The sequence below is a fragment of the Haematobia irritans genome, chromosome 5 (assembly GCF_050003625.1).
Source record: "Haematobia irritans isolate KBUSLIRL chromosome 5, ASM5000362v1, whole genome shotgun sequence".
Taxonomy (NCBI): Eukaryota; Metazoa; Arthropoda; class Insecta; order Diptera; family Muscidae; genus Haematobia; species Haematobia irritans.
Window position 1 is genome coordinate 10,412,777 of NC_134401.1, and position 22,610 is coordinate 10,435,386.

Sequence of the window (22,610 nt, forward strand, 5' to 3'; positions counted from 1 at the left end):
AAAATTTTCTATGGAAATACAATTTTGCACAAAATTGTCTATAGAAATAAAATTTTGTGAAAATTTTCTATAGAAAAAAAATGTTAACAATATAAGAAGTTGATCTCTTTGGGTTTCTATGAAGAGACTGAATCTAAATTAAATTGAAGAGACTGAATCCAGCAGATAGCAGAAAAAGTCCTCAGGTCTTTCTACACTCAGAGAAGAGTGAACCCATTAGCGAGTTATTTTTAACTAACCAGTGTTAATATTGAACTTCGTATGTCGCTAAAGAAGCATGTACCCATAGTAAGTTCAACATTTTCCTATACGTTAGTAATTTGTTTTAACTTTTGTCAAGTTCAAATTTAACTGTTCAGAAGTAAAAAATTAACTAAATAATACATTTTTTAAAAACGAAAAAATTAATGTTCCGGATTTCCTAGACCACCTGGTGACTTGGAGCAAGGATACATCAAGGGGGAGGATCCCCATTTCTACATGTCATATTATATTTAGTACAAACCACTTACTCTTCTGTAGTACAAATCCTTTAGAATTATTTATTGGATTTTATTTTTATCATTTTATAAAATTTTACCTTTTGTCCGGACGGAGGATCAAACCGCGTACCATCAGTTTTCTAACTAAACACACTATCCACTGGGCCACTTAGCTATTATACTCATCAACAACCAAATGTGACTTTGTTTATTCTTTTCTTGCTTGGTTGCATCTATTCATTAACACCACATGAGCACATGTTTCGGAGACGAACTATTGTCTAGAAATAGATTCACTCAACGGTAGTTAGAATTGACATTCATCGTTAGTTTATTTGTACTAAAAACGGAAATTTCGTGTCCAACTAGACTTCGTAATATTGCACAGTAAAAGTTCGGTAACGCTGAGAAACTTCTTCGTACGTTCGAGAAAATACGTATTCCCTATTATTATATTTGCTTCAGCCCATGTACGAACTCATTGGGAGTTCTTAACCATTTTGCTGGTAATGGCCGTAAGTTCAATTTACTTCCACTGAGTTAATTTAGTTCATCAACAGTTAAATTTAACTAACTGTGAGTAAAATTTTGAACTACTCAATATTATGGAAGTTACTTGTAGTTACGACGTTAAATTTTCTGAGTGTAGAAATCAAGGACCATATACGACCCAAAGATCTGACAATCATCCTAAAACCCTTTTTGTTGTTCGTTTTTTATGAGCAGACGTTATCTATGTTTTTTTAGAGGCTTTTAGAGTCTGTTATCGAAGTTTCAAGGGACCTGGCAAAACATAAGCTTTAAGTATAGCTTTATATAGAAACCATATCCATATGCCTCCCAATGTGCCCCATTCAAATGACTTGACATGCAGCCTGATACACTTTTTGGTGTTCGGGATTGTATTGTGTATACTTCATGGGATTTCAGACTAATACTTCCATGCTTTAATAACCCTCCTACCTTCCCTATATAAAAAAATGAAAATTTTCGCCATAAACTTTATAATTTAAGGAATATATGAACAAACAGAAAAATAATCTTATCGCAATTTTTTTACAAAAAACAAAAAAATCTTACTCTCTATTTCATTGCCTTTCCAAAATGACATTGTATTTACACAAATTGCATTCGCTGATTACAGCATCATTCTTTGGTCAGTTTCAGTCGCACGGCCAACCTCTTACATTTCCATATTAGCTGAGTTTCCAAAATGCTAAAGGACATGGCCACTAGAACCAGGCCCAATAGCAAATAAGCACAGCAAGCAAACAATTGTATTTCGGGTCCCTGGAAGGTACGCAATGGGACAAAGTCGCCATAACCAATGGTGGTCAAAGTCACAAAACAAAAATAGGCACCATCAATTAGTGACCAATTTTCCCACAATGCAAAGATAACCGTTCCCAGACTTACATAGAATATCAATATGATCAAAACCACCAGCATGGGTACCTGTGGTAATTGGGATGAGGAAGTTGAGCAGGCACCGGAGGAAGATGCTGAGCCATCGTATGAAACCAAAGAATTGCAATCCACATCATCCTGGTTCGTGGCATGATGATGATGATGTTTATGCATATGTTTATCAGTCTGTTGGGGCATATGGGGTTGATGGGATGATGATGTAGTCCCGGCTGGATGATGGTGATGTAAATTTTTCAACTTGTACATATTCTCACCCTCCAAGGGATACTCATCATCCTCGGATGTATCCATGTGGTCGCGATAACAAATAGCCGAATTTCTTCTACGTTTGCTGGTCGAAGTTGTGGATGCGAGATTACATTCACCCTTACTGTTGATTATCAAGGACTTGCGTTGACCAATGGAGGGAGGATGATGATGCTGCTGCTGCTGCTGCTGTTGCCTATGGAAGCCAGAGGCATGCCTTTGTATTGTGGCCGCTGTGGCTTGAAGAAAACTACGTGCAGCCGATTTATCTTCCTGGGTACTGGTCGATGTGTTACATGTAAGCAAAGGTACACGTGAGGGTGTTCCATGGGGGCAATTTCTACAAAAAACACAAAAACAAGAAAGACACAGATAAATGTAATGAGAAAATGAGGAAAAGGAAGGGTTAACATGAAATGCTTATATATCTTCATCCTTTGAAATAAAATAGAAAGTTTAGTTTAATTTTCTTTTTGTTTCCCATGTTTTACAAAATGATTTTGGTTTATTTATTTGAATGGTATATGGGATTTTGTTAACTTTGTTGTTATTGTAAATCCTCTTGTAGATCAACACACCTGTTTGGAATTTTTAACTTTTGTTTTTAGGATTTGCATATACATATGTGTATGCAAAAACTAATTTTGTTCAGATTACAAGTCACGTTTATTTGCTTTAAAAGAAGAGAAAAAAACAACCTTAATAAATAAATAAAAAAAGCTTTTACTAAATAAACATTGAGAAATTATTTCCCCATTCCTTATTTGTGGATCATTATAAAATTGATATGTGTTTATTGGGGTCTTTGTATGGAAATACAACAAATTAGATTACATGGGGTTTCGCATGGAATAAGAAAATCCGTGTATCAACCCTTTGGCAACAAATGAAGCCATAGTAAAGGTCGTTTATGGAGGCAAGCTACCATGAAAGTACTAAACAAGTATATACGGCCGTAAGTTCGACCAGGCCGAATCTTATGTACCCTCCACCATGGATTGCATAGAAACTTTTACTAAAGACTGGCATCCACAATCGAATTACTTGGGTTGCGGTAACCCTTGCCGATGCCAAGGTTTCGTAAAACTTCTTAACACCGTTTTCTCAATTGCAAGTTAGTCCATACGGGGTATATACTAAACAAAAAAAGGCCGTCTAAATACGCAAATATTGACAAAATTTTCTTTAGAAATAAAATGTTGACAAAATTTTCTATAGCAATAGAATTTGACAAAATTTTCTATAGAAATAAAATTTTGACAAAATTTTCTATAGAAATAAAATCTTGACACAATTTTGTATAGTAATAAAATTTTGACAAAATTTTCTATAGAAATAAAATTTTGACAAAATTTTCTATACAAAAAATATCTTGACAAAATTTTCTATAGAAATAAAATTTTGACAAAATTTTCTATAGCAATAAAATTTGACGAAATTTTCTATGGAAATAAAATTTTGACAAAATTTTCTATAGAAATAAAATCTTGACACAATTTTGACAAAATTTTCTATACAAAAAATATCTTGACAAAATTTTCTAAAGTAATAAAATTTTGACAAAATTTTCTAAAGTAATAAAATTTTGACAGAATTTTCTATAGAAATAAAATTTTGACAAAATTTTCTATAGCAATAAAATTTAACAAATTTTTCTATAGAAATAAAATTTTGACAACATTTTCTATAGAAATAAAATCTTGACACAATTTTGTATAGTAATAAATTTTGACAAAATTTTCTATATAAATAAAATTTTGACAAAATTTTCTTTAGAAATAAATTTTTGACAAAATTTTCTATAGCAATAAAATTTGACAAAATTTTCTATAGAAATAAAATTTTCACGAAATTTTCTATAGAAATAAAATCTTGACACAATTTTGTATAGTACTAAAATTTTGACAAAATTTTCTATAGCAATAAAATTTTGACAAAATTTTCTATAGCAATAAAATTTGACAAAATTTTCTATAGAAATAAAATTTTGACACAATTTTGTATAGTAATAAAATTTTGACAAAATTTTTTATAGAAATAAAATTTTGACAAAATTTTCTATACAAGAAATATCTTGACAAAATTTTCTAAAGCAATAAAATTTTAACAAAATTTTCTATAGAAATAATATTTTGAAAAATTTCTCTAGAAAATAAAGAAATACAATTTTGACAAAATTTTCTATAGAAATAACATTTTGACAAAATTTTTGAAAAAATAAAATTGTGACCAAATTTTTGTTCTATAGAAAAAAAAAATTTTGACAAAATTTTCTATAGAAATAAAGTTTTGCCAAAACTTTTTATAGAAATAAAATGTTGATAAAGTTTTTGATAAAAATAAAATTTTAACAAATTTTTCTATAGAAATATAATTTTGAAAAATGTCTATAGAATATAGAGAAATACAATTTTGACAAAATTTTTGAAAAAATAAAATTGTGACCAAATTTTTGTTCTATAGAAAAAAAAAAATTGACAAAATTTTCTATAGAAATAAAGTTTTGCTAAAACTTTTTATAGAAATAAAATGTTGATAAAGTTTTTGATAAAAATAAAATTTTTACAAATTTTTCTATAGAAATAAAATTTTGAAAAATTTCTATAGAAAATAAAGAAATACAATTTTGACAAAATTTTTTATAGAAATAAAATTTTGACAAAATTTTCTATAGAAGTAACATTTTGACCAAATTTTATATAGAAATAAAATTTTGACAAAATTTGTGAAAAAATAAAATTTTGACCAAATTTTTCTATAGAAATAAAATTTTTACAAAATTTTTCTATAGGTATAAAATTTTGACAAAATTGTTATATAGAAAAAAAAATTGACAAAATTTTCTATAGAAATAAAATTTTGACAAAATTTTTTATAGAAATAAAATTTTGATAAAAATAAAATTTTTACAAATTTTTCTATAGAAAAAAATTGACAAATTTCTATAAAAAAAAAAAAATAAAATGTTGACAAAATTCAATATAGAAATAAAATTTTGACAAAATTTTATATAGAAATAAAATTTTGACAAAATTTTCTATGGAAATAAAATTTTTACAAAATTTTCTATAGAAATAAATTTTTGACAAAATTTTCTATGGAAGTAACATTTTGATAAAATATTCTATAAAAATAAAATTTTGAAATAATTTTTGAAAAAATAAAAATTTGACCAAATTTTTGTTCTACAGAAAAAAATTTTTGACAAAATTTTCTATAGAAATAATGTTTTGACAAAACTTTTTATAGAAATAAAATTTTGATAAAGTTTTTGATAAAAATAAAATTTTTACAAATATTTCTATAGAAATAAAATTTTGAAAAATTTCTATAGAAAATAAAGAAATACAATTGTGACAAAATTTTCTATAGAAATCACATTTTGATAAAATTTTCTATAGAAATAAAATTTTGACAAAATTTTTGAAAAAATAAAATTTTGACCAATTTTTTCTATAAAACTAAAATTTTTAAAACATTTTTCTATAGGTATAAAATTTTGACAAAATTGTTATATAGAAAAAAGAAATTGACAAAATTTTCTATAGAAATAAAATTTTGACAAAATTTTTTATAGAAATAAAATTTTTACAAAATTTTCTATAGAAATAAAATTTTTACGAAATTTTCTATGGAAGTAACATTTTGATAAAATTTTTTATGGAAGTAACATTTTGATAAAATTTTCTACAGAAATAAAATTTTGAAAAAATTTTCTATGGAGATAAAATTTGGACAAAATTTGTTCTATAGAAATAAAATTTTGACAAAATTTTCCTATAGAAAAAAAATTGACAAAATATTCTATAGAAATAAAATGATGACACAATTTTTTATAGAAATAAAATTTTGACAAAATATTTGATAAAAATAAAGTTTTTACAAATTTTTCTATGGAAAAAAATTAACAAGTTTCTATAGAAAATAAAGAAATAAAATTTTGAAAAAATTTTCTATAGAAATAAAATTTTGGCAAAATTTTCTATAGAAATACAATTTTGACAAAATTTTCTATAGAAATGCAATTTTGACAAAACTTGCCATAAAATAAATTTTTGACAAAATTTTCTATAGAAATAAAATTTTGACAAAATTTTCTAGAGAAATAAAATTTTTACTAAATTTCCTATAAATACACACATTTTCTAACAATAACTTTAAGTTTTTTAATTTTTGTTTTAGGCCATACCATCCAAGTCTCAAGGGATATTAAAACACTCAAATAAATTGTCGCTATTAGGAGTGATCAAAAAATAATAAATAAACGTCTGAAATAAAATAATAGAACACTTCTTTGGAAGAAAAATTAGTGGCCAACAACGGACAATACTTCGTTTAATCTTTTAAAAATAAATTCTCAAACATAAAAATTATTTGAGTCATGTTTGATGTCAATAGCTTATTTCTTTGTATTCGCATTTTCATTGTGCTTTTCACCACATAATGTTATTTTAAAACCCCACTGTTACATTTTCCCACTTGTTTTACTCAAAAAAAAAAAAAAAACATATTGTTAATATTTATCAAAATGATTTAGTCATTTCATTTTTGCGGATATTAACCGATAACACTTTGATTAATCACCTACTTAATGTAATTGTTGTAATCACAAAAGGTGGAGGTGGTTTCATTAATTTGTTCACATCATATATCACTTGCTATGCTTTACAGCTCATAGACAATCTGAGTCCGGATCATGTGCCATGGTTGGGTCCGCCCACCCATCGGGAGGTTTATTAAAAGATGTGATGTTAATTAAGTGATTTCTTTATGGTACTATGGCGATGAGCGAAAAAACAAAACAAAATAACACCCAATACTAAAGAAATTCAAGTACACAGGAATTCGGTGTAGAGCGAATGGCATATTAGCTAACTAATATACACCCACTAACGTACACCCACTATCACGTAAGAACTGACATATATCCAATTTAGATTTTTTTTCATTCCAAAGGTTGTTAAGATAGATGTTTAACAATGAAATTTATATGCCATTTTATAGATTGAGGACCATGAAAATGGAGGAAGGCAGACAGGAGTTCAATTTTACACTTAACCCTTAAATGTGAACTGTATCTTTTAAGATACAACCAGAAAAAAATTCTTACGTCTTCAAATTTTTACCGTATTCTATAAAATCATTTTTTTTGTATTTATAACATTATATCGCTATTTATAAAAATATATTTTTCCTAAAAATTTGTTATACTTCTGAGTAATTTACAGTCAAAATTAAAAATCAAATGTTGACCAAAAAGCTACAAATTGGAAGTCAAATAATATTTACCAGAGATGAATGTAATGTTAATAAAAAATTGAATAGTGTACAAAATATCTCTATTCTCTATTAAAATCAAATTGTCCGATGCAGTTCTTTTGGACAAGTCCACAAAAAAAAAAAATTATCAGATTTTTATGCTTGTAACAAAAAAACACCCTATACTAAATTTCAAAATCAAAATCGGTTAATAATTGGGCACGGAATCCTTCAAACAACAAATACATGTACAGATGTACGGACACCAAGCGCTAGATCGAATCATAAAGTGATACTGAGTCGCTGCTCAGCATATATTTTATGGGGTCTAAAATCAGTATTTGTGGTTATTTATTACTGTTTATTAAAGACTACTTTATAAAAAAAAAAACAAGAATTTTATGTACACTCCACCATGGACTGCAGAGAAACTTGTACTAAAGACTGTCATCCACAATCGAATTACTTGGGTTGCGGTAACTCTTGCCGATGGCAAGGTATCTTGAAACTTTTTAGCACCGTCTTCTCAATTGTAAGTTAGTCCCTACGGGGTATATATTAAACAAAAAAGGCCGATTAAATACGTATATAATTCAGTTTGACAAAACTTTCTATAGAAATGAAATGTTGACAAAATTTTCTATAGGAATAAAATTTTGACAACATTTTTTATAGAAATAAAATCATGACAAAATTTTGTATAGTAATAACATTTTGACATAATTTTTGACAAAATTTCTATAGAAATAAAATTTTGACAAAATTTTCTACAAATATAAAATTTTGACAAAATTTTCTTAGAAATAAAATTTTGACAAAATTTTCTATAGAAATAAAATTTTGAAAAAAAAATTTATAAAAATAAAATCTTGACAAAATTTTGTATAGTAATAAAATTTTTACAAAATTTTCTACGGAAATAAAATTTTGACAAAATTTTCTATATAAATAAAATTTTGACAAAATTTTCTTAGAAATAAAATTTTGACAAAATTTTCTTAGAAATAAAATCTTGACAAAATTTTGTATAGAAATAAAATTTTAACAAAATTTTCTACAGAAATAAAGTTTTGACAAAATTTTCTTAGAAATAAAATTTTGACAAAATTTTTTATAGAAATAAAATCTTGAAAAAATTTTCTTAGAAATAAAATTTTGACAAAATTTTTTTATAGAAATAAAATCTTGACAAAATTTTGTATAGTAATAAAATTTTGACAACATTTTCTACAGAAATAAAATTTTGACAAAATTTTCTTAGAAATAAAATTTTTACAAAATTTTTTTATAGAAATAAAATCTTGACAAAATTTTGTATGCTAGATCGAATCATAAAGTGATACTGAGTCGCTCAGCATATATTTTATGGGGTCTACAATCAGTATTTGTGGTTATTTATTACTGTTTATTAAAGACTACTTTATAAAAAAAAAACAAGAATTTTATATACACTCCACCATGGACTGCAGAGAAACTTGTACTAAAGACTGTCATCCACAACCGAATTACTTGGGTTGCGGTAACTCTTGCCGATGGCAAGGTATCTTAAAACTTTTTAGCACCGTCTTCTCAATTGTAAGTTAGTCCCTACGGGGTATATATTAAACAAAAAAGGCCGATTAAATACGAATATAATTCAGTTTGACAAAACTTTCTATAGAAATGAAATGTTGACAAAATTTTTTTAATAAAATTTTTACAAAATTTTCTACGGAAATAAAATTTTGACAAAATTTTCTTAGAAATAAAATTTTGACAAAATTTTCTTAGAAATAAAATTTTGACAAAATTTTCTTAGAAATAAAATCTTGACAAAATTTTGTATAGAAATAAAATTTTAACAAAATTTTCTACAGAAATAAAGTTTTGACAAAATTTTCTTAGAAATAAAATTTTGACAAAATTTTTTAGAGAAATAAAATCTTGAAAAAATTTTCTTAGAAATAAAATTTTGACAAAATTTTTTTATAGAAATAAAATCTTGACAAAATTTTGTATAGTAATAAAATCTTGACAAAATTTTGTATAGTAATAAAATTTTGACAAAATTTTCTTAGAAATAAAATTTTTACAAAATTTTTTATAGAAATAAAATCTTGAAAAAATTTTCTTAGAAATAAAATTTTGACAAAATTTTTTTGTAGAAATAAAATCTTGACAAAATTTTGTATAGTAATAAAATTTTGACAAAATTTTCTACAGAAATAAAATTTTGACAAAATTTTCTTAGAAATAAAATTTTTACAAAATTTTTTATAGAAATAAAATCTGGACAAAATTTTGTATGGAAATAAAATTTTGACAAAATTTCTATATTAATACAATTTTGACAAAATTTTCTATAGAAATAAAATCTTGACAAAATTTTCTATAGTAATAAAATTTTGACAAAATTGTTTATAGAAATAAAATTTTGACAAGATTTTCTATAGTAATAAAATTTTGACAACATTTTTTATAGAAATAAAATCTTGACAAAATTTTGTATAGTAATAAAATTTTGACAAAATTTCTATGGAAATAAAATTTTAACAAAATTTTCTACAGAAATAAAATTTTGACAAAATTTTTTTATAGAAATAAAATCTTGACAAAATTTTGTATAGTAATAAAATTTTGACAAAATTTTCTACAGAAATAAAATTTTGACAAAATTTTCTTAGAAATAAAATTTTTACAAAATTTTTCATAGAAATAAAATCTTGACAAAATTTTGTATGGAAATAACATTTTCACAAAATTTCTATAGAAATAAAATTTTGACAAAATAGTATAGTAATAAAATGTTGAAAAAATTTTCTGCAGAAATAAAATTTTGACAAAATTTTCTATAGAAATAAAATTTTGACAAAAATTTTTATAGAAATAAAATTTTGACAAAATTTTGTATACTAATAAAATTTTAACAAAATTTTCTATAGAAATAAAATTTTTACAAAAATTTTTATAGAAATAAAATCTTGCTAAAATTTTGTATAGAAGTAAAATGTTGGAAAATTATGGAAAATTTTCAATAGAAATAAAATTTTGACAAAATTCTCTGTAGAAATAAAATCTTGACAACATTTTCTGTAGTAATAAAATTTTGACAAAATTGTTTATTGAAATAAAATTTTGACAAAATTTTCTATAGTAATAAAATTTTGACAAAATTTTCTATAGTAATAAAATTTAACAAAAAATGTATAGACATATAATCTTGAAAAAAATTTGTATAGTAATAAAATGTTGGTAGCAATGTACCAAATTTCAACCGGATCGAATGAATTTTGCTCCTCAAAGAGCTCCGGAGATCAAATCTGCGGATCGGTTGAAATGGGGGTTATATATAACTAACACCGGTATGGACCAATTTTTGCATGGTTGTTAGAGATCATATACTAACACCACGTCCAAAATTTCAACCGGATCGGGTGAATTTTGCTCATCCATGAGGCTCCGGAAGTATAATCGGTTTATATGGGGGCTATATAGAATTATGGACCGATGTGAACCAATTTTTGCATAGTTGTTAGAGATCATATACTAACACCAGGTACCAAATTTCATCCGGATCGGATGAAATTTGCTTCTGTTATCGGCTCCGCAAGCCAAATCTGGGGATCGGTTGATATGGGGGCTATATATAATTATGGACCGATGTGGACCTATTTTTGCTTGGTTGTTAGAGACTGTATGCCAACACCATGTTCCAAATTTCAGCCGGATCGTATGAAATTTGCTTCTCTTAAAGGCTCCGCAAACCAAATCTGGGGATAGGTTTATATGGGGGCTTTATATAGTTATGGACCGATGTGGACCGAGTTTTGCTTGGTTGTTAGAGACCATATACTTACACTATGTACCAAATTTCAACCGGGTCGGATGAAGTTTGCTCCTCCAAGAGGCTCCGCAAGCCATATCCGAGCGTCGTTTTATACGTTAAAGTGGTCCGATATAGCCCATTTGCAATACCATCCGACCTACATACATCAATAAAAACTACTTGTGCCAAGTTTCAAGTCGATAGCTTGTTTCGTTCGGAAGTTAGCGTGATTTCAACAGATGGACGGAAGCACATGCTTAGATCGACTCAGAATTTCACCACGACCCAGAATATGTTATATATACTTTATGGGGTCATAGATCAATATTTCGATGTGTTACAAACGGAATGTCAAAGTTAATATACCCCCCATCCTATGGAGGAGGGTATAAAAATCGATAACAATAAGATTTGTTTTCCAATATCTAAAATTGCCTCTTAAGTGTATCCTTACAATAAATCCTCGCGTCTTTGCATTGTCATCATAACCAAAGTCAGTAAAGTAAAGTTAAAATCTTTGGTATTATGTACGCCTTTTTCAGTGTACACATCATTGGGTTTGTTTGACCAATTTCTAAAGGAGTCACATGTTTGGCTGGGAATCAATATCAAACCCCATAAAGGAAGGTCAAAATTTGTATAAAAAAAAATGTTTTGCAAGCACTCAATTTAACATGGAATGCCCCATATAGATATTTGTAAATAAAATTGCATCGAAGACATGTCTATCGTTGAAAGTAAAGCCATATGTTTTTTTTTTTGTTGGTGGGAGTTTCTTGTCAAATCATCCCATCCACCATCAAAATCCCTATAATGTTATTACGCATAAGTCCTCAGGTGAAAGTGGGTGGAGAGACTGGGTTGATGTAAGTGTTGGTAATTAATTGTAACTTGAGCTTGAATCGGGTCAATTAATTTTACTTTTTTCTCTCCGATTACGCTTGAGTTTGATTGCTGCTGTTGTTGTCGATGTTGTTGTGAGCAACATAATGAAATTTCATACTTTCGTTCATATGGATTTGCTTTATTTCCCATATTCGCTAGATTCTATAGACTTTGCAGTTGGTAAATTGGCTGATGACGATGACGATGGAGGTAGAGTTGCCGTAGAGCTCTATTTCAGTTTCATGCAAAACCATTGCTCTTTGTGTCTCGTTTTGTCATGCCGCAAACACTTAATCGGGTAGACTGCTGATGCAGCAATTTTCTTATTATACAGTTTTTTATGGCCATCATCATCATCATCATCATCATCAATAAATGGAGACTATGGGAAAACTGCAATTGAAAATCAATTTTTTCAACTCTAAGGAATATTGGCTGTGCATCTAGAGAATATTACTTTACTTCATATAGGAATGGATAATAATGCGAATTGAATGTTTTGTAACTGAAACATACAGATATGTTTATTTAAAGACGTTTTACGATTACGAGGGTTGCCTTTTATATTTCAAGATTTGAGAACAAAAAGAAATATTAATCATTGAAAATGGTTTTATTGTGTTTTTCAAAATGTTGCCCATTAAGATCATTCCGTTTGTAACACATCGAAATATTAGACCCCATAAAGTATATATATGTACTATGGGTCGTGGTTAAATTCTGAATCGATCTAGCTATGTCTGTCCGTCTGTAACATATCTCTCTAACAGAAGCAAATTTCATCCGATCCCGCTGAAATTTGGAACATGGTGTTTGTAGATAGTCTCTAATAACCACGCAAAAATTGGTCCATATCGGTTCATAAATATATAGAGCCCCCATACAAAAAGATCCCCCGATTTGACCTCCGGAGCCTCTTGGAGGAGCAAAATTCATCCGATCCGGTTTAAATTTGGTACGTCGTGTTAGTATATGGTCTACAATAATCATGCCAAAATTGGTCCATATCGATCCATAATTATATATAGCCATCATATAAATCGATACCCAGATGTGGTTTGCGGAGCCCCTAAGAGGAGCAAATATCATCCGATACGGCTGAAATTTGGTATGTCGTGTTAGTATATGGTCTACAATAACCATGCCAAAATTGGTCCATATCGATCCATGATTATATATAGCCATCATATAAACCGATCCCCAGATTTGAATTCCGGAGCCTCTTGGAAGAGCAAAATTCATCCGATCCGGTTGAAATTTGGTTCGTGATATTAATATATGGTCTCTAACAACCATGCAAAAATTCGTCCATATCAGTCCATAATTATATATAGCCCTAATATAAACCGATCCCCAGATTTGAACTCCGTAGCCTCGTGGAAGAGCAAAATTCATCCGATCCGGTTGAAATTTGGTACGTCGTGCTAGTATATGGTCTATAATAGCCATGCAAAAATTGGTCTATATCGTTTTATAATTATACTAGCGTAACCCGGCCCGCTTCGCTGCGCCTTCCGAAGCGTATTTGGAGGAACATTATGCGTTAACTTAGTCAACTATATCCTTCGTGCTGAAAACAAATTCGGAAAGATTTGAATTCTTTTAAACAAATCGGACTACTTGATTTTTCGTTTATAGGTACAAATACGGCGGGAGAGGGTGTACCCTTTCCTCCAAATTTTTTTAATAATGTTCTGTATTCAAGTAGTTGGACAATCTTCTATATTTCTTGTGAATTTTAAGTGTGGTTTGTCAAGGAAAGGTATCCTTTTCCTCAACAAATCTGAAAATTAAGCACTATATTATCCAATAAATCGGAAAAAGCAAACGTAGTAAAAAATTTTACCACATTAACATTTGCTAAAATGTTGGAAAATGATGTACCCTCTACGTTGGCTACCAATTTCATGTAAATTTAAGTTCTTTACTAAAAAGAAGTCTGGCAGAAGCCTGTGCAAAAATCATAAAATTATGTACCGAGTTCCCATTTATGGACAACCCTCTACTTTCAATTTAAGAAAAAAAAAACAACGGACAAAAGGGCACCCTCTCCCCACCTTCGCACCACTCCGACCTGATATCGGACTATCACGTACCCTATATTAATTTCGCAACTACTCAATGGTCCCTATATATTCTATCGAAGTAAATCGACAAAGTTTATTTCAATTTTCCCTTCCCCAACCAGATATCGAAAAATCATATACCAATTTAAAAATCATGTATAAATTTAATCACCTCCTCCCACGTTCCCTGTAAATTTCAAGTAGATCGGCGATGTTTAAATTTTGCTCTATTGTTTTAAAGGGACGTCACTTTCCCCGATACAATATCGACAAACACCTTAGTGAATAGCACCCCTAACCTTCCCAGAAAATTCTTAAAACATTCCTTCAAGTGTGGGGCAAGGAAGGTTGCCTCTTCGTTCATAACGTTCCCCCACTGCTTTTGTAAATTTCAAGAAAACTTAATTTTTTTTTGCAGTTTTAGAGGAGGACCTCCTCCCCGACCAAATATCGAAAAGTGATGTAGCGTATCTTTTGTAAACGTCCCAAAAAATGTCAAACAAATTATAAGCCTAAAGGGGCGGCCTCTCTTCCGTCCAAATATCACAAAATCAGGTATCAACTATTAATATCGTAACCTCTCCCCAGTCCTCAAGTAACTCGGTAAAGTTTAATTGTTTCTCTGTATGTACTTAAGAGAAGCGGATGTCTCCCTATGCCCTTTTATTTTTATTAAAAAATCAGGAACCTGGTATAAATTTCATAACCCGTTTTTTCCGTAAAATTTCAGTCGGGGGAGTTTAGTTTTGTTTGTACTTTCAAAAAAAAAAAAAATCGGCAAAGGGGAGGTCCCCCTCCCCGACCAAATACCGAAAAATAATGTAGCGGACTTTTGTCTAGATGCCAACCCCAACATTCAATGAAAATTTCAAGCAAATCGCATAATTTTGGTCCAAGTTTCAAAAAGTAGGGAAAGGGGGAGGTCCCCCTCCCCATCCACATATGAAATCATCAGGTACCCCATATTAATTCCATAACCTCACCACATGTTTTCTGTAAATCTCAGATAATTTAGAGAATTTTAGTTTTTTCACAGTACTTTAAAAAAGTCGAACAAAGGGGAGGCCCCCTCCGCCGCCAAATATCGAAATAAAAAGTAGCGGATCTTTGTCTAGATGCCAACATCAATCTTCAATAAAAATTTCAAGCAAATCGGTCAACTTTGGTCTAATTTTCAAAAAGTCGGACAAAGGGGAGGTTCCTCTCCGCGACCATATGTCAAAAAATGAGGTACCCTATTTTCAGCACATGCCCCCCACGATCTCTGAAAGTTTCAAGCAAATCGGTTCAGCCGTTTTCGCGCCAACCCGGAACATACAAATAAACAAACAAACAAACAAACAAATAAACAAACATAATTTGAATTTTATATATATAGATATAGCCCCCATATAAACCGATCCCCAGATTTGACATCCGGAGTATCTTGGAGGAGAAAAATTCATCCGATCCGGTTGAAATTGGCTTCGTGGTGCTAATATATAGTCTCTAACAATCATGCAAAAATTGGTCCATAAATATATATAACCTATTACGAGTATATGGCCGCTAACAACCATGCTAAAGTTGGTCTACATCGGTCAATAGTTAGATATAGCCGATCCCCAATCACACAAAAATTGGTCCGTATCGCCAAAAATAATCTATAGAAAATTTTGTCAAAATTTTATTTCTAAGCAAATTTTGTCAAAATTTTATTTCTATACAACATTTTGTCAAGATTTTATTTCTATAAAAAATTTTGTCAAAATTCTATTTCTATAGAAAATTTTGTCAGAATTCTATTTCTATAGAAAATTTTGTCAAAATTTTATTTCTTAGAAAATTTTGCCAAAATTCTAATTTTATGTTTATAAAAAATTTTGTCAAAATTTTATTTCTATAAAAAATTTTGTCAAAATTTTATTTGTATAGAAAATTTTATCAAAATTTTGTTTCTATAGAAAATTTTGTCAAAACTTTATTTCTATAAAAAACTTTGTCAAAATTTTATATATAAAGAAAATTTTGCCAAATTTTAGTTCTACAGAAAATTGTGTCAACATTTTATTTCTATAAAAAATTTTGTCAAAATTTTATTTCTATATAAAATTTTGTCAAAATTTTATTACTATAGAAAATTTTGTCAAAATTTTATTTCTATACAAAAATTTGTCAAGATTTTATTTCTATAGAAAATTTTGTCAACAATTTATTTCTGTAGAAAAGTTTGTCAAAATTTTATTTCTATAAAAATGTTGTCAAAATTTTATTTCTATAAAAAATTTTGTCAAAATTTTATTTCTATAGAAAATTTTGTCAAAATTTTATTACTAAACAAAATTTTGTCAAGATTTTATTTCTATCAAAAATTTTGTCAAAATTTCATTTCTATAGAAAATTTTGTCAAAATTTTATTTCTATAGAAAATTATTTCAAAATTTTATTACTAAAAAAATTTTGTCAAGATTTTATTTCTATACAAAATTTTGTCAAAATTTTATTGCTATAGAAAATTTTGTCAAAATTTTATTTCTATAGAAAATTTTGTCAAAATTTTATTTCTTAGAAAATTTTGCCAAAATTCTATTTTTATAAAAAAATTTTGTCAAAATTCTATTGTTATAGAAAATTTTGTCAAAATTGTATTTTTATAAAAAATTTTGTCAAAATTTTATTTCTATAAAAAATTTTGTCAAAATTTTATTTCTATAGAAAATTTTATCAAAATTTTATTTCTATAGAAAATTTTGTCAAAATTTTATTTCTATAGAAAATTTTGTCAACATTTTATTTCTATAGAAAATGTTGTCAATTTTGTAAAAATTTCATTGCTATAGAAAATTTTGTAAAAATTTTATTTCTATAGAAAATTTTTTCAAAATTTTATTTCTATAAAAAATTTTGTCAAAATTTCATGTCATGTCAAAAATTTTGTCAAAATTTCATGTCATGTCAAAAATTTTGTCAAAATTTTATTTCTATTGAAAATTTTGTCAAAATTGTATTTCTATAAAAAATTTTGTCAAAATTTTATTTCTATAAAAAATTTTTTCAAAATTTTATTGCTATAGAAAATTTTCTCAAAATTTTATTTCTATAGAAAATTTTGTCAAAATTTTATTTCTATAAAAAATTTTGTCAACATTTTATTTCTATAAAAAATTTTTTAAAATTTTATTTCTATTGACAATTTTGTCAACATTTTATTTCTATAGAAAATTTTGTCAACATTTTATTTCTACAGAAAATTTTGTCTAAATTTTATTTCTATTGCAAATTTTGTCAAAATTTTATTTCTATAGAACATTTGGTCAAAATTTTATTTCTATAGCAAATCGGCAAGGGTTACCGCAACCCAAGTGTGGATGACCGTCTTTAGTAGAAGTTTCTACGCAATCCATGGTGGAGGGTACATAATATGCGGCCTGGCCGAACTTACGGCCGCATATACTTTATTTTCTTTTTTTTTTTGAGTATATTTTCTTTTTATACTTCAAAATAAAAACAAGCCAACATCCTCTTTCATTATTTTTAAGACGGTCATAAATAGAGAGTGTGTCATTAAATCATATGCCCGTGTTAATTTGCAATTCATTGCAAATAAAATCCAACAATTGGTAATTAACTGATTTCCAATAAGCAAGTGCCACAAAAAGAAGGAAGCGAAATCAACGAACAAACACATAAAATCCCAAAAGGGTCCTTTTTCGCATGTTGGTTAATTTCATTCCTATTGTCCTTTCATTAAGGACAACTCGTGGGTCATTCTGCTTCAGTGTCTACGGATAATATCAATTCAATATTCTTCATTATTTTGTAATTAATTTTATATGACTGCAACATCTGTTTCATTTTGGTCATTTCATTAAAATATATATTAACAAAAAAAAAACAAAACACATCAAGAGACGCAAGAGACATTTTACTTCAATATTTATTGGAACTCAATATAATTTTTCTTTTGTTTGATCCTTCGCCTTTGCAATTATAATGGGTAAAATGAAAATATAAGCCTGAGAGGCAGGGATTTGTTATTATTATAGTTTCATTTACATTAGAATAGAAATGAGACAGGGGTGTTAGTTATTTGTTTTTGTTTTTTTTTTTTCTTTTATTCACATAGATAGTGATGTGGTGAATTTTGATTGATTTTTCTGAATATTTTCCAAAACAAATTCAAAGATGTTACTAGAAAAGGCGATGAAGATGGCATATAGTCCGACAAAAATGTACTTCAGATCTACGTTCATGCTAACTAGTGCACCACGGTGGCTCTCTTATTAGTACATGAACGTAGACCTCAGGAGGACGTAATCGTAGAGTGTGACATTCTGATAGAGAGATGGACACGAATGGGTCATAGATGAGTGGCACGATGGGCCTGGGTTTACACGCGATAAAACCAGACATCGATATTCTATACTGCTGTCCGGACAACATCACATTCCTGCAGGTAGAAGAGCATTCGATAATGGGATGTGTTAAATTACTCAGTATTAACTCCAAGCCAGCATACGGGAATTTATTCAAGGATAGCCGAAAGGCTATTATTCATTGTTCTATGCCAAATTATAGTTAGAAGGCCTTCTCTGGCCACCGTTGTCACAAAATGTTAGATTTTCTATTGTTTGATAGATTGGTGGAATTCTTGATGACTTGGTAGATTCCCCTTCCACTAAGAGTTACTTTACAAATTTTTATAGACATAGAAAAATTCTATAAAAATAAAATTTAGACAAAATTTTCTACGAAAATTTTGATAAAATTTTCTATAGAAATAAAATTTTAAAAAAATGTTCTATAGAAATAAAATGTTGACAAAATTCTCTATAGAAATAAAATGTTGACAAAATTTTCTATACAAACAAAACGTTGACAAAATTGTCTATAGAAATAAAATTTTTACAAAAATCTTTATGGAAATAAAATTTTGACAAATTTTTTTATAAAAATAAGATATTGACAAAATTTTCTATATAAATAAAACATTGACAAAATTTTCTATAGAAATAAAATTTTGACAAAATTCTCTATAGAAATAAAATTTTGACACAATTTTCTATGGAAATAACATTTTGACACAATTTTCTATGGAAATAAAATGTTGACTAAAGTTTGTATAGAAAAAAATTGACAAAATTTTCTATAGAAATAAATTTTGAAAAAAATTTCTATAGAAATAGAATGTTGACAAAATTTTCTATGGAAATAAAATGTTGACAAAATTTTCTATAGAATTAAAATTTTGACCAAATTTTTCTATAGAAATAAAATTTTGACATTTTTTATAAAATTAAAATGTTTGACAATTTTGACAACTTTTGTAAAGAAATAACATGACAACATTTTCTATAGAAATAAAATTTTGATAAAAATTTTCCATAGAAATACTATTTTGACAAAATTTTCTATAGAAATAAAATTTTGACAAAATTTTCGATGAAAATAAAATTTTGACAAACTGTTCTATAGAAATAAAATGTTCACTAAAGTTTGTACACAAATAAAATTTTAACAAAATTTTCTATTGAAATAAAATTTTGACACATTTTTCTATGGAAATAAAATTTTGACAAAATTTTCTATAGAAATAAAATTTTGGCACAATTTTCTTTGGAAATAGAATTTTGACTAAAGTTTGTATAGAAAAAATTGACAAAATTTTCTATAGAAATAAGATTTGAAAAATTTTTCTATAGAAATAGAACCTTAACAAAATTTTCTATGGAAATAAAATTTTGACAAAATTTTTTAAAGAACTAAAATGTTGACAACATTTTTTATAAAATTATAATTTTGATAAAAATTTTCCATAGAAATAAAATTTTGACAAAATTTTTTATAGAAATAAAATTTTGACAAAATTTTCGATGAAAATAAAATTTTGACAAAATGTTCTATAGAAATACAATTTTCACTAAAGTTTGTATACAAATAAAATTTTAACAAAATTTTCTATTGAAATAAAATGTTGACACAATTTTCTATGGAAATACAATTTTGACAATATTTTCTATAGAAATAAAATGTTGACAAAATTTTCTATGGAAATAAAATTTTGACTAAAGTTTGTATAGAAAAAAAAATTGACAAAATTTTCTATAGAAATAAATTGTGAAAAATTTTTCTATAGAAATAGAACTTTGACAAAATTTTCTATGGAAATAAAATGTTGACAAAATTTTCTGTAGAATTAAAATTTTGACAAAATTTTCTATTGAAATAAAATTTTGACAACATTTTTTATAAAAATAAAATTTTTGACAAAATTTAGTAAAGAAATAACTTTTTGACAACATTTTCTATAGAAATAAAATTTTGACATAATTTTCTATAGAAATAAAATGTTGACAAAATTTTCTATATGAATAAAATGTTGACTAAATTTTGTAAAAAAAAACTTTGACAAAATTTTCTTAAAAATAACATTTTTGGAAAATTTTGTCTAATAAAAACTTTAAAAAAATTTCTATAGAAATAAAAATTTGTAAACTAAGTTTTTGTTTTTTTGTTTGGTAGTTTTTGGTAGAATTTTCTCCAAATTGTGGTAGATTACTTTTGATTCGAACCTCAACCATGAATGTATCTCGTATTCCAAACATTTTTATGATCCTAACAATTTCTTTTGGTGTCCTTCTATTCTAAAGAAATTTATGGCTAAAAAATGGTGTTAAACCAAAACCTGGATAGAAAAAAAACCAATTGCATATTCCAATGCATTTTCTTACTCTCAGTTTTAATCACTTTTAAAAGCTTTCTTTTCTAGGAAAATATCCTTATATCGTAATGCCCACAAACCACAACATAGACAAATTGAAGAACAATTTGTGAAAGCAAATCGTTTTTTTTTGCATCTCGAAACAAATCTCTTCAATTAAGGTCTTTAGGGTATTTGCCAAGTGATGTTTTTCTGTTCGTTCGTTTTTTGTATCTCCTTTTAAAGGCCATTAGACCTTTTAACTCATCAGACACTAGACACATAAATCATGCATGCAATCGACAGAGAAAAAAAAGAGAGAACACACATACATGACCCAGGAACATGATAACACCCAAAGGCATAGATATCGAAGGAGGAAAACAAAATCCTTTAGTTGACCAAAAGACCACACAGTTACATCAATGAAACTGTAGTTATACTATCATTCTAAATCTCCCTCTCTTTCACTCTCCATCTCTTACTCTCTATGGTAATCCCTATGGTTACAGGTTAAATATGGAGAGGCTATGTTTTTTGTTTCTCTATTTTGTATAGCACCTCAACTGTAAATATGGAACATTGTTAACAAATAATTTTCGGGTGTCCGAATGTGTAAATGGTTTTCGAAAAACCAAAAATATCCTAGAAGGACATCTAGAAAATCAAGCTTGTGGTGTTATGGTTTTTAAGACTAAACATGTTTTTACCTTTTAGTTATTGAACATAGCATTGGTTAAAGTAAACTAGAACAACTTTCAATTTGTTGACTAAGAGAACTTCCAATGACATTTTTTCTCTATCTTCCTCGTATGCCTCTCACTTTTCTCTAGTGAAATGCCTGAGGTTTGGCTTAGTAACTATGAGAAATTACAATGTTAGAGGATAGTTGACTGATTGAAGTAAAAAGAAAACGCATAAGGCAGATTTTAGTTGGATGCTCCTGAGAATACAAAAAGATCACAAAGATGGCGAACAAAATTCCTGAAAGTTATTCCGAGAAACGGTAGGTGCTGATACCTAGACTTCGAGAAAGAAGAAATTCCTCTCTTGAATCCATACTAGGAACTAGATCATGGTAGAAGACAAAATGCACCCTTAACTAGTTGTTCACTATGCAGAAGTGTTGTAGGCTCGAAATTGGGTTGAAAACCAAATGTGACAAACACACTTAAGTGCAAAATCAATCTTAGTACAGGAGTCACAGGTGCGGCATCGGTACTGAATGAATCACGGTTGCCACAGTTGGTAGAATTCTACGAAAAATTGTAGATTTTTTACTGTTTGGTAGATTAGAAGATTCCCCTCCAACTAAGATAATAATAAAATTTTGAGAAAATTTTCTATAGAAACAAAATTTTGGCAAAATTTTCTATAGAAATAAAATTTTGACAAAATGTTCTATAGAAATAAAACTTTTAAAAAATTTCTATAAATTTAAAATTTTGAAAAAATCTTTTGAAGAAATGAAATTTTGAGAAAATTTTCTATAGAAATAAAATTTTGAGAAAATTTTCTATAGAAATAAAATTTTCTATAGAAACAAAATTTTGACAAAATTTTCTGTAGAAATTATATTTTGAAAAAAATTTCTATTGAAAAGAAATTAAATTTGGACAAAAATTTTCAGGAGACATAAAATACTAACAAAGTTTTCTATAAATTAAAATTTTTAAAAAAATTTGATAGTAATAAAATTTTGAAAAAATGTTCTATTGAAAAGAAATTTTGAAAAAATTTGCTATAAAAATTAAATTTTG

At 27.4% G+C, this 22,610-nt stretch overlaps 1 protein-coding gene across 1 annotated transcript in view; it reads right to left on the reverse strand.

The window, feature by feature from the left end:
- Positions 1–1,122: 1,122 nt before the first annotated feature.
- The window catches only part of LOC142239505 (uncharacterized), a 95,249-nt gene continuing 73,761 nt past the window's right edge, over positions 1,123–22,610 (reverse strand). The window contains exon 11 of the mRNA XM_075311296.1: positions 1,123–2,496. Within this exon, the coding sequence (XP_075167411.1) occupies positions 1,629–2,496 (868 nt within the window). The 3' untranslated portion in view covers positions 1,123–1,628. The remainder of the gene's footprint in view (positions 2,497–22,610) is intronic.